This window comes from Notolepis coatsorum, assembly GCF_963971535.1.
Source record: "Notolepis coatsorum genome assembly, chromosome: 15".
Lineage (NCBI taxonomy): Eukaryota > Metazoa > Chordata > Actinopteri > Aulopiformes > Paralepididae > Notolepis > Notolepis coatsorum.
The window spans coordinates 21,851,603-21,864,102 of record NC_140179.1 but is presented as its reverse complement, the minus strand read 5'-3'; the positions used below and the strand labels follow the sequence as shown (position 1 = coordinate 21,864,102).

The window sequence follows — 12,500 nt, the reverse complement described above, 5'->3', positions numbered from 1 at the left end:
AGACACACAAAGACAGGATGACACAGGAAGTGAGAGGGCAGAGGACACACATGACACTGGGAACACAGTTCAGATTTAGTGTTTACTTCTCACCCTGGAGCAGATAGTGAGTGTGTGTGGGCTGTGTCCCAAATCTGCAAACGGAATGCAGGCCCAGTAGTACACATGAAGCTTTCACAGTAAATAAACCACACAGATGTAAAATCGTCCACATGACCCAGTGATCCATTTGATTTGAACTGGACAGCAGAAGCGCATGTGGAATAACATTATAATATCCACAACGTCTTAAAGATAGCACTTTAAGCCTGTGTAAAGCCTGTCCTGGCTTGCTGTGGCCACAGATAACCTGTGGGAACTGACGTACTTATGAACTGGTTGTGTGTGGGAACTGACGTACTTATGAACTGGTTGTGTGTGGGAACTGAAGTACTTATGAACTGGTTGTGTGGGGCTCTCCTGGTTGTGTGGGGCTTTACTGGTTGTGTGGGCTCTACTTCCTGGTTGTGTGGGCTCTCCTGGTTGTGTGGGGCTCTACTTCCTGGTTGTGTGGGGCTCTACTTCCTGGTTGTGTGGGCTCTTCTGGTTGTGTGGGGCTCTACTTCCTGGTTGTGTGGGGCTCTACTTCCTGGTTGTGTGGGGCTCTCCTGGAGGACTCACACGTTGCTGTCGTAGTCTGCAGCGTAGTCGGCAGCAGAAGAAGAGCTGTTCATCAGGAAAGACCAGCTGGAGTTGGGATGGAACATGTGGGGGTTGGCAAAGGTGCTGAGGCGGTTGTGGCACATTTCTGACGAAGAGGAGGGAAGAGAGGCATGTTTAATGTATGATGAAGAGGCATGTTTTTTTTTTTTTTTCTTTTTTTCATCCCAATGTTAGTCGTTATGCCAATTCCCAATGCCCTTCCTGGTCGTTGCGTGCTTTACCACCTACCGTCGGTCTCTCACAGAGAGAGTGTAACGTGTGGAAGGTCACACTACCTCTCTTAGATCCTTCCCTAGCTGTGCAGGCGCCCCGACCGAACTGTGGGAGTCGCTGTTTACAACGACCAGGACCCACCCCACCGGCTTTCCCACCCGCTAACACTGCCAATTGTGTTAGTGGACGGTCGGCCAAACCGGAGGCACAGCTGGATTCGATCCCACTGTCTCTGTGGTGGTAGACAGACGCTTAGTCCGCTGCACCACCCGGCCGCCCCATGTTTAACCCATTCTCTGCCGGAGCTTATATCCATCCTTGTAGCCTCTCTGCCAGCACTATTTGTCTATGGAGATGTTCACCTTCTTTGCAGGGCTATAACTTTTTAAATTGTATTGCTAAATTGACATTACTATGGCCCATTATCTATCGTTCAGGATGTAGGAACGTTTTACTTTTTCATTCACACATTCATACTAAAATACCGTCCAGAGTATAAATATGTTTTTATCGTTTTCTGCTGTATTTCATAGAACGTGAGATATAGCCATAAATGCATATATTAGATGATCAAATGCAGTTTGATACCGATCAACGTTATATTAAAAATTTCAACTGTACATGATCCTAAACGTCATGACTGGTTATCTGCTGGTGACCGGAGGGGGGGGTCGTTTATAATTCAATGACCGACGTTGAATGATTCATGTAGTATGGGTGATATATAGATCAGAGCAGTTTGTATGGATAATAATAATCAAAAGCGCTGAAACTCACGGCAGCTTCCTCTTACCGTTGGGCGATCACACTGGCGCAAACAGATCCCAGTTATGTGATGTTGATCTAGATGATCCAGTTCCGGTTTGTATAATACTAATATACGTCCAATCATGTTGTTTATTGAGTTATGGCAACAGATCGATATCCACGGTGTCTGGATAGAGTCCCGCGAGCGATAGCGAGTGGCCGGACGGAATAGGGGACGGACTAAGCACTTCCGGCCACTTCCGGTTTTGGCAACTCGCCGATCGGCCACCAGGTGGCGGTATTGAAGCGTTGCAGAGTTGAGCGGAGTCCAACAACACCAGCCAAGACTCCGTGGGTGAAATGTGAATACCATGACAAAAATATGAAATATTGATCTCAAAGACGCCTTTAGGCGTCATTGGCAGATTACGCATGGCGGAGAATGACGTGTAAACACGTCATCGGCGGAGAATGGGTTAATGTATGATGAAGAGGCATGTTTAATGTATGATGAAGAGGCATGTTTAATGTATGATGAAGAGGCATGTTTAATGTCTGGATGAAGAGGCATGTTTAATGTCTGATGAAGAGGCATGTTTAATGTCTGGATGAAGAGGCATGTTTAATATCTGATGAAGAGGCATGTTTAATGTATGATGAAGAGGCATGTTTAATGTATGATGAAGAGGCATGTTTAATGTATGATGAAGGGGCATGTTTAATGTCTGATGAAGAGGCATGTTTAATGTATGATGAAGAGGCATGTTTAATGTATGATGAAGAGGCATGTTCAATGTATGATGAAGAGGCATGTTCAATGTATGATGAAGAGGCATGTTTAATGTATGATGAAGAGGCATGTTTAATGTATGATGAAGAGGCATGTTTAATGTATGATGATGAGGCATGTTTAATGTCTGATGAAGAGGCATGTTTAATGTATGATGAAGAGGCATGTTTAAAGTGGAGATGAAGCAGTGAACAATGTGATCCTAGTTTGTTTGTTGTGTACCTTGTGTAAGACAGGGTTCTATAATCAAATGTGAAATCTATCTTATTTGTCTGAAAAATCAAATATAATATCCCTGTTTTCAACATGGGCGCCGCCATTTTGTTGCTGATGTCATGGCTGACGTCATGGGGCTGGTTTGGTGTATACACTGCTGGTTAGCTGCCTATAGTGAATGGGTCAGTCAGTAAATAAAATGTTGCCTACAAAACAACGGGACCGCGGTGGTTCTGTTTGTATTGCTCCTGGCTGTTCAAACTAATTTTACCATGTGAAAGAGAGGAAAGTTGGTTAATTTCCACAAACTACCAGTGAAAAAAACAGTGTTGTTGGCACATTGGCTCAGGCTGGCTGCACTCAGGCGGCGCGACCAGCCTGTTGGACAGGGAAGGAGGATCTGCAGCGAACACTTCATTGCCTCGGATTATGTTGTTGGGGGTGGAAGGTTTGTCCAGAAGACCACTAATCAGCTGAAGCCGGACGCGGTTCCCTCAGTCTTCGACAGACAGACCGGCCCAGGCAGTTCAGCGTTGCGGAGCATTCAGCCTGCTGGCTACCTAGATCCACTTCAACCAGCGTCGCGGAGCATTCAGCCTGCTGGCTAGCTAGCTCCACTTCAACCAGCCGAGCGTCGGGAGCTCCAGCAGCTTGTCGATGTGCTAATAGCCTGGAGCCAGCTACCGTTAGCTTGCCGAGGCTATTAGCACATCGACAAGCTGTGTAGCCAGCTACCGTTAGCTTGCCGAGGCTATTAGCACACCGACAAGCTGTGTAGCCAGCTACCGTTAGCTTGCCGAGGCTATTAGCACATCGACAAGCTGTGTAGCCAGCTACCGTTAGCTTGCCGAGGCTATTAGCACATCGACAAGCTGTGTAGCCAGCTACCGTTAGCTTGCCGAGGCTATTAGCACATCGACAAGCTGTGTAGCCAGCTACCGTTAGCTTGCCGAGGCTATTAGCACATCGACAAGCTGTGTAGCCAGCTACCGTTAGCTTGCCGAGGCTATTAGCACACCGACAAGCTGTGTAGCCAGCTACCGTTAGCTTGCCGAGGCTATTAGCACATCGACAAGCTGCTGGAGCTCCCGACGCTCGGCTGGTTGAAGTGGATCTAGGTAGCCAGCAGGCTGAATGCTCCGCGACGCTGAACTGCCTGGGCCGGTCTGTCAAAGACCGAGGGAACCGCGTCCGGCTTCAGCTGATTAGTGGTCTTCTGGACAAACATCCCACCCCCAACAACATAATCCGAGGCAATGAAGTGTTCGCTGCAGATCCTCCTTCCCTGTCCAACAGGCTGGTCGCGCCGCCTGAGTGCAGCCAGCCTGAGCCAACGTGCCAACAACACTGTTTTTTTCACTGGTAGTTTGTGGAAATTAACCAACTTTCCTCTCTTTCACATGGTAAAATTAGTTTGAACAGCCAGGAGCAATACAAACAGAACCACCGCGGTCCCGTTGTTTTGTAGGCAACATTTTATTTACTGACTGACCCATTCACTATAGGCAGCTAACCAGCAGTGTATACACCAAACCAGCCCAATGACGTCAGCAACAAAATGGCCGCGCCCATAATGATAAATGCTTCACAAATCGTTTTTTCTTAGAAACTGCTTATTTTTATAACGTGATTTTTTCTGTGGCTTATCTAAATACTAATGTGATGCTATGAATATGTATTTATCGCTATGCTTCATCTCCACTTTAATGTCTGATGAAGAGGCATGTTTATAAAATAAACACATACATTCATCTGATTCAGTGTGTTCTGTTTTAGGGCTGTGCTCAACTTAAGACATTCTTAGTTTGCTAAGAGTAAATATAATTATCTACAAATGGATCAGTTGATTTTAGTGGAAGAACATCAGTAGAATAGTGCTGTCTTTCAGTCAACTCGACTCGCCACAACTCACTTTATGGGAATAGCATCATCCTCACATGCGATTGGCCAGCACCTGGGGAGTCCCGCCGCTCCCCGAGGTATATTGACCTCCTTTGGCCTCCTTTCCTTCACAATAAGAGCTTGTCAAGAGTCTAAGCTTTGAAATTTTCTTTTTTTCTTTTTGCTTTTGAAGGCAGAGCCTACGAGTTCCTATAGTGTTATCATTTGGGGCTGAACACAACATTAACCCTTTCACGACCACACTACAGAAGGTTAACCCCTTCACTACCACACTACAGACGTGTTAACCGTCCACCGTCTGTAGTGTGGTAGTGAAGGGGTTAACCTTCTGTAGTGTGGTCGTGAAAGGGTTAACCCTTTGTCGTGTGGCAGTGAAAGGGTTAACCTTCTGTATTGTTGCACTGAAAGTGTCGCAATTATGCCACAACAATGTGGAACGCCCTACCCACAGCCGTAAAAAGATGTGAATCCCTACCCACATTCAAAACCGCTCTTAACACTTAACACGACCACGAGTTACATGTAATACAGGTTTCGAATCCATGCGTTGTGGACAGAATCACGTATAAAGCCGTGGCAAGTTGTTATTGCTTTTATATCATTTTAATAACCGGGTCAAGGTCGCGGAGCGGCACTGCATATATTCCCTAGTCTGTGAATTTTAGAAGATGCAATACCGGCCAGATCCTCTTAGGGGCGCTATCGCGCTACTGCAATGTGCCCTGTGGGCGAACGGATTACTTTTTTCTTTTCTTTCAATGGATATTTTTAGTACCCGGATTCTGAATCAGCATCTTGTACCGTGGATTACGTTTCGAATCGCAGATTTCACCATGGAATAAGGGGATTTATCATCAGCCAATGGACATATCGATCTACCAGATGGGGAAATGCTCAGGGGTATCTCACCGGCTCATGGTAAGATCTTTTTCACATAAATTACAGCCGGATCAGAGCTTGCTATGATACGCAACCAGCCGAGCAGCGTATGTGGCTAGTTACACGACCACTGTTATTGGTAATCAATAATAATAAACGACGTCGCCCGCCCCCCCCCCCCCCCCCCCTTTGATGCATACATGCTTTGGGACAGTCCCGATGATATGCAGTTTGAGTTATTTCTTTAGCATATGTAAAACGGAAATGCCGTTGAATATAACGTTAGCAGCTATTAGCCCTATAACTAGCCTTCCAGAAAATATACGAGACAAAATCCGCTATAATGCTTATATTCACGGCGCTATAAAATGACAACCTATTGATGCATTTTTTTTTTAAGTCATTTTGATGGGACGGTTTATGAACTCAATTGACAATGAGAATGGACAGATAGCAATACTATAAAGTATAGATTTAGCTGTACAAAAAGACACCGGCCTGTTTACAAAAGCTGGTCCTCAACCACTATATTAGACGGGTCCCAGCGGTCGCCAATGTGTTAAAGAGCACCTACGGGAGGCTGCAATTCGAAACTGGCCACCGTAAATGTCCAACCCCCCCCTAATAGACAGTCTCCTCCCCACCGTATGTATATATTCTCTCCCCACCGTATGTATATTTGTTCTCCCACCCACCCACCCCCTCCTAATGTACAGTCTCCTCCCCATCATATGTATATAATCTCTGTTAGGATCTATGGGTAACAGTACTGTATATTTGCATATCGTATATGTCACAAATGTAACAGTACTATATACCTGTATGTCATGTATGTCCCTATGCCATAAATGTCATGATGTCATGTATGTTGTGTATGTCATAAATGTCACTATGAATTGAAAATGGGGGACCCTGATGTAAACAAGACAAACGTCTTTCTCTGGTCTGCATCCCCTTAACAATTGTGTGTATTGAGCCGTACTGTATTGTACCCATTCTGCAATCTGTTAAATAAAGTTTTAATTCATTCATTCATTCAAAGGGTTAACCCTTTGTAAGTGTGGTAGTGAAAGGGTTAAGAAGCAGCCAGGCTGCTTGGCTCCTAGGGCTCTGTTCTATACTGTAGAGCAGTGATGTAATATCACAGAGAGCGACTCGGGACACTTGAACGTGCTATAGAGGGGGAAACCTGTCACGTCTACAGTTGATGATTCACCCTTGTGTGATGGAAATGATTTGGGCACTGTGACAAGCCCATCCCTCTCCTACAGGTTAACTCAGGGATATACCTGGAACAGACCTGTACTAACCTGTCTGTCATTCACAGCATGGCACCTTGGCAATCAGACATACCTACTCAGGTGTGTCAGGAGGAGGAGGCACACCTGTGCAAAAGGACTGGCTTCTCCAGTGTGGCTGTCTCTCTCCTCCAAGCTGGTCATGGCATTTTGGTTCTGTTTGTTTGTTTGGGTTTGGTTTGGTTTGTTTGTTTCTCATCTTCTCACTTACACGCACCACACACTGACTCATCCATGCACTCACTACATTACTGATAATACTGATCCACTCATTCTTTAATTCTTTTTGTAAATAGTTTAATAGCATACTTGTGTGGTCTCCCTTGTTTTTGTCTGTACCTTGAGTTTGGTTCATGACAGGCACGATTTGGCAGAGCTACACACTAGAGAACGCACACTGCCTGCTGTATATCTCGCATGCTCCCATAGAGAGAGTTGTGTCGAACAGAGTTGCCTGAAAGAGAACAGTCAGTTAAGTATGTAACTGTGGTTCTCTGAAGGAAACGGAGTGAGAAACAACTGTAGAGTGCCCGTCAAAGTTAGCTCGTCTTGAAGAAGGAAAGAATGCCAGCACAAGGTAATATACCCTGGGGAAGGGTGGGACTCCCCAGGTGCTGGCCAATCCTTTCTGCTTAATTTAAAAGGTGTTTATAACTACTTCAAGCCAATGGCATGTAATGATGCTATTCCCATAGAGTGGGTTGATTCATTGATTGATTGAAAACTTTATTAACAGATTGCAGAATGGGTACAGTACAGCTCAATACAATTGTTAAGGGGATGCAGACCAGAGAAAGACTTTCGTCTCGTTTACATCAGGGTCCCCCAACGTCTCACCCCGTTTCCTTCAGAGAACCAAGATTGCTTACGTAACCAAACCTTTCCCACATTATTGTCCTTCTGCAATTTAATTGTATCAAGTAGAAAATTACTAATCAACTGAAAAGTCTTAGTTGACTAAGACCCAAAGACCATTGTGGACTAATGGTCTAAGAGAGGGCCAGCCCCAATATACATTTACATTTAGTCATTTAGCTGCTGCTTTTATCCAAAGTTCTGTATGACAAGTCATCAGGAAGGCCACAACTCTATCAGCTGAGTAACAATGTTCATCAAAGTGTTGAGTGCTACAGTGTAGGATAGTTTAAGTGCATGACAGTAAAGTTAGTTAGGGTTAGATTTTTTTTTTCATTTTTCTTTTTTTTCATTTCAGATAATGGTTGAAGAAGTGCGTCTTTAGTCGACGGCGAAAGATTGGACGGGTTTCGGCTGTCCTAACTGTGGTGGGTAGTTCATTCCACCATTGTGGGGCAAGGACTGAGAAAAGGCAGCTTCTCCTTGATGACCCTCCCGGAGCTCGGATAGGAGTGGGTCTGAGGCTGCAGTTACAGTAGGGCCATTTCATTTAGTTTCATTTAGCTTTTCAGAACGGCTCCGTATCGCGCAAATTACATGGCACCATTGTCGGCGAGTTTAGGCGAGTTTCCAAAACGAAAACACCCTTTCAGCGTTGCCGCTAGAAAAATGCGTTTTCCTGCTAAAAATGCGTTTCTTTTTAACTTGGACATGCAAACGTAATCATTCGAAAATAGAACGTTGCTGTTTTACACCAGTGTAACCATGGCCTGAGACGGCCAGAAGATGCAGAGCGTAGGGGTCTTCATATATTTGAAAGAAACAAAGAAACTGCATGTGTGTGTGTGTGTGTTTGTTGGGTTGTTCACATATCATCTTACCAGTGTTCCAAAAGTTATCGCAGGTGGACCATGGCAGTGGGTAGGTGAAGGAATTGAACAGGTAGAAGAGAGTCCAGGCCAGCACCACGATGTAGTATATGTTCAGATAGAGTACGATCACTTGGGACGCATACCCCACCCCTGGCAGAACACAGGAACATTTCACACAGTGGTTTAATGGTTTCTTTATATGTCAATCTTTTGCATCACCCACCCCCAGTCAACGATTAGGGAACCAAACCAAATGAATCCTGATCTAGGGTTAGGGTCTGACCTACTGGGTCTCTGAAAACCCGTAGGTGCCTCTTTGCTTCAATTTAAAACCTGAAGCAATCTTGACACCCACCACTAAAACCTGAAATACAGTACCTACACTAATCCATAATATGAAATACAGTACCTACACTAATCCAGATTATGAAATACAGTACTTGCACTAATATAGAATATGAAATACAGTACCTACACTAATCTATAATATGAAATACAGTACCTACACTAATCCAGATTATGAAATACAGTACCTACACTAATCTATAATATGAAATACAGTACCTACACTAATCCAGATTATGAAATACAGTACCTACACTAATCTAGAATATGAAATACAGTACTTGCACTAATCCAGAATATGGAATACAGTGCCTACACTAATCTAGAATATGAAATACAGTACTACACTAATCTAGAATATGAAATACATTACCTACACTAATCTAGAATATGAAATACAGTACTGCACTAATCTAGAATATGAAATACAGTACCTACACTAATCTAGAATATGAAATACATTACCTACACTAATCTAGAATATGAAATACAGTACTACACTAATCTAGAATATGAAATACAGTACCTACACTAATCTAGAATATGAAATACATTACCTACACTAATCTAGAATATGAAATACAGTACTACACTAATCTAGAATATGAAATACAGTACTTGCACTAATCCAGAATATGAAATACAGTACTGCACTAATCTAGAATATGAAATACAGTACTACACTAATCTAGAATATGAAATACAGTACTTGCACTAATCCAGAATATGAAATACAGTACTACACTAATCTAGAATATGAAATACAGTACTACACTAATCTAGAATATGAAATACATTACCTACACTAATCTAGAATATGAAATACAGTACTGCACTAATCTAGAATATGAAATACAGTACCTACACTAATCTAGAATATGAAATACATTACCAACACTAATCTAGAATATGAAATACAGTACTGCACTAATCTAGAATATGAAATACAGTACCTACACTAATCTAGAATATGAAATACATTACCTACACTAATATAGAATATGAAATACAGTACTACACTAATCTAGAATATGAAATACAGTACTTGCACTAATCCAGAATATCCGTGAATAGATTTGTTGAGGTATGTTGTACTCATTCCTTTGCATTCCTTACTTTATTGCATTATTGTATTTCACTTCCATTTTGTGGTTTTCACACTAAGTTCTTCTCTGTCCGGCATGGCCGTGCCGTGAACAAAGATTTGATTTCCCCAAAGGGGAAGTGATAACGTTCTTATCTATCTTCCTGTCTTCGTCACTTTGTCTTCATCAGGCCCCAAAAGGCAAAAACACAGTGGTTCCACTCAAATCCACACACATTACACATTAAGACACAACAACAACAACAACAACAACAACAACAACAACCACATGCATCCCGCAGTTCATTTTGTAGAAGGTTTTGAGAACAAAACCACCAGAGTACTAACTCATGTGACGTTTTTATAACGACTGGAAAACGACTACTGAAAACTGCAGTAATGTCAAATACAATCATGTCTTTCTTTGCTTCTTTGCTCTTTGCTTCTTTAACTTTTCCATGCTTTCATTTAATTAAATTTTTAAACAATACTTTCCTCTGTCAACTGATACTTTGGTTTCATAATATTGCAAGAATTTGGGGCTACGGTTGGAGTTTACCCTCAAACATGGGACAGATCTTCCTCCACGCGGTGACCCCCCCCTCACTGGTGTACTGGCCCAACGCCGTCTCCAGGAAGAACAAAGGGATACCACAGAAGAAGAGGAACACAAAGTAGGGGATGAGGAAGACACCTGCAGATACAGACACCCACAAAGAAGAACACAAAGCATAATGGCTCATTCAGGGTGGTGCGTTGGGGTGGAGGGGCAATTTGTGTGACATTATGCTGTGACATTTTTCACCCCCCCCCCCCCCCCCCCCCCCCTCTTCATATATATATATATATATATCAGTGGCGGCCGGCCGATAAGGGCGCTAGAGCGCCGCCCTTTCTTTTTGGGCCCTATAAATAAAATAAACATGTTTAAAATGAATAATATTTACTCATTTTAAGTATGTTTGTGTTTCCAATGCACAATATATCGTTAATATATCAAATATAAATAATTGTTTTCATTAACAGGAAGTGACTCCTTTCCTTAGCCGCATTTCTCTCGGGCTAGACGCAATAGGCGTCTATTCTTTCCGTAGCCGCATTTCTCTCGGGCTAGACGCAATATCGCTTACAGTGGGCGTGCACTGGTTTCATCGCTGTATCCGTCGCAGCCAATCAGTGCGTAACGCGCTGTGCGTTGAAATATGATGTATTATGATGGAAGCCGGGCGCTTTATCAAGCGATCTATTATCATCTAAGCAAGCAGCGTCTATACTTTCCGTAGCCTCATTTCTCGGAGACGCTCTCTGATTGGCCGATGCCAGTACTTTCCGTAGCCGCATTTCTCGGAGACACTCTCTCTGATTGGCCGACGCCAGTTTCTACACTGGTTAGGTAGTTACTTTTCGAAGTTGGTTACGGTTAGAGTTTGTCTTAGAGCATGACGGCAAGTTCTTTCGACGGTTAAGCTTAGGCACTCTTTCAAAGTTGGTTAAGGTTAGAGTTTGTCTTAGAGCAGGGCGATAGAACGCCAGGTAGTTTGCAGGCTGTTCGATGCTGTTGTGTTGTGATGCAGTCACTCTGGACCAGACCTGGGCATTGTACGGCCCGCGGGCCGGATCCGGCCCGCGGGATGATTCTGACCGGCCCGCGAAAGATTACATGATAATAAAAAAAAATTAAAAAAAAATTAAAAAAAATATATTTTTTTAATATTTTTTTTTATTTTTATTTTTTACTTTTATTTTTTTTTCATGTCAACGTTCACACACACAGTATACGCTTAGGAGACATGCTCAGAATATGTTGGTTCTCTTTGGATCCACCTACATATGTGAACAGACATTCTCAGTCATGACGTTTACCAAGTCCATAGGTACAGATCCTCTCTCACTGATGAACATCTGGCAGCTGTGCTTCACATCTCCACCTCAGACATGCAACCTGACTTTGATGGACTTGTTAAAGCTCAACAGAGACTGGATTTCTCACACTGAATGAAAAAAAAGAACTGAAGAACACTAAAATGTGGAAATATAACAAGTGAAATGGGACACTTGATATTTTTTTTTCTTTTTTTTGCACAGTTCTGAAAACATAAAATGTTTAATATAGGCATGTAAAGTAAAAAAGGCTACAAAACTGGGACACTTTTCTTTACACAGTTCAGTGACATGTCTTGTTTATTTTTGCTATAAGATGATGTGATGTCTTTAGAAAGCTAAGAAAATCCTTGTTTCAATAGTATATGAAACTCAAAATTCCCTTTGTTATTAATGTTTCACATTTTGTTTATCATTTTGGAAATAAATTCTATTTGAATAAATGATATTTTTGAAAGCTATAACCTCACCTTTTAATTGCCAAATAATAACATACACTCTTACCAGGGGTCAAAACAATGCCATTTACTGCTTTTTATATAGAAATAAAATTTATATTATGCATAATTGAGTTTGGAATTTTGGCCCGGCCCCCCAACATATTTTCAGTTGCTCATTCGGCCCCCCGGGAAAAATAATTGCCCACCCCTGCTCTGGACAGTGGATATACAACCACAACAACAGTCTTGGACTGTGGGACAGTGGACATTATACAC

General features: G+C 42.7%; 1 protein-coding gene across 1 annotated transcript in view; it reads right to left on the bottom strand.

The window, feature by feature from the left end:
- Positions 1-12,500, bottom strand: part of LOC311241968 (sodium- and chloride-dependent GABA transporter 2-like) — a 99,056-nt gene that overhangs the window by 73,651 nt on the left and 12,905 nt on the right. The window contains exons 3-5 of the mRNA XM_084330925.1: positions 10,463-10,597; positions 8,484-8,624; positions 661-787 (exon numbers count right to left, since the gene is read on the bottom strand). Coding sequence (XP_084187051.1) covers positions 661-787; positions 8,484-8,624; positions 10,463-10,597 — 403 coding nt within the window. The remainder of the gene's footprint in view (positions 1-660; positions 788-8,483; positions 8,625-10,462; positions 10,598-12,500) is intronic.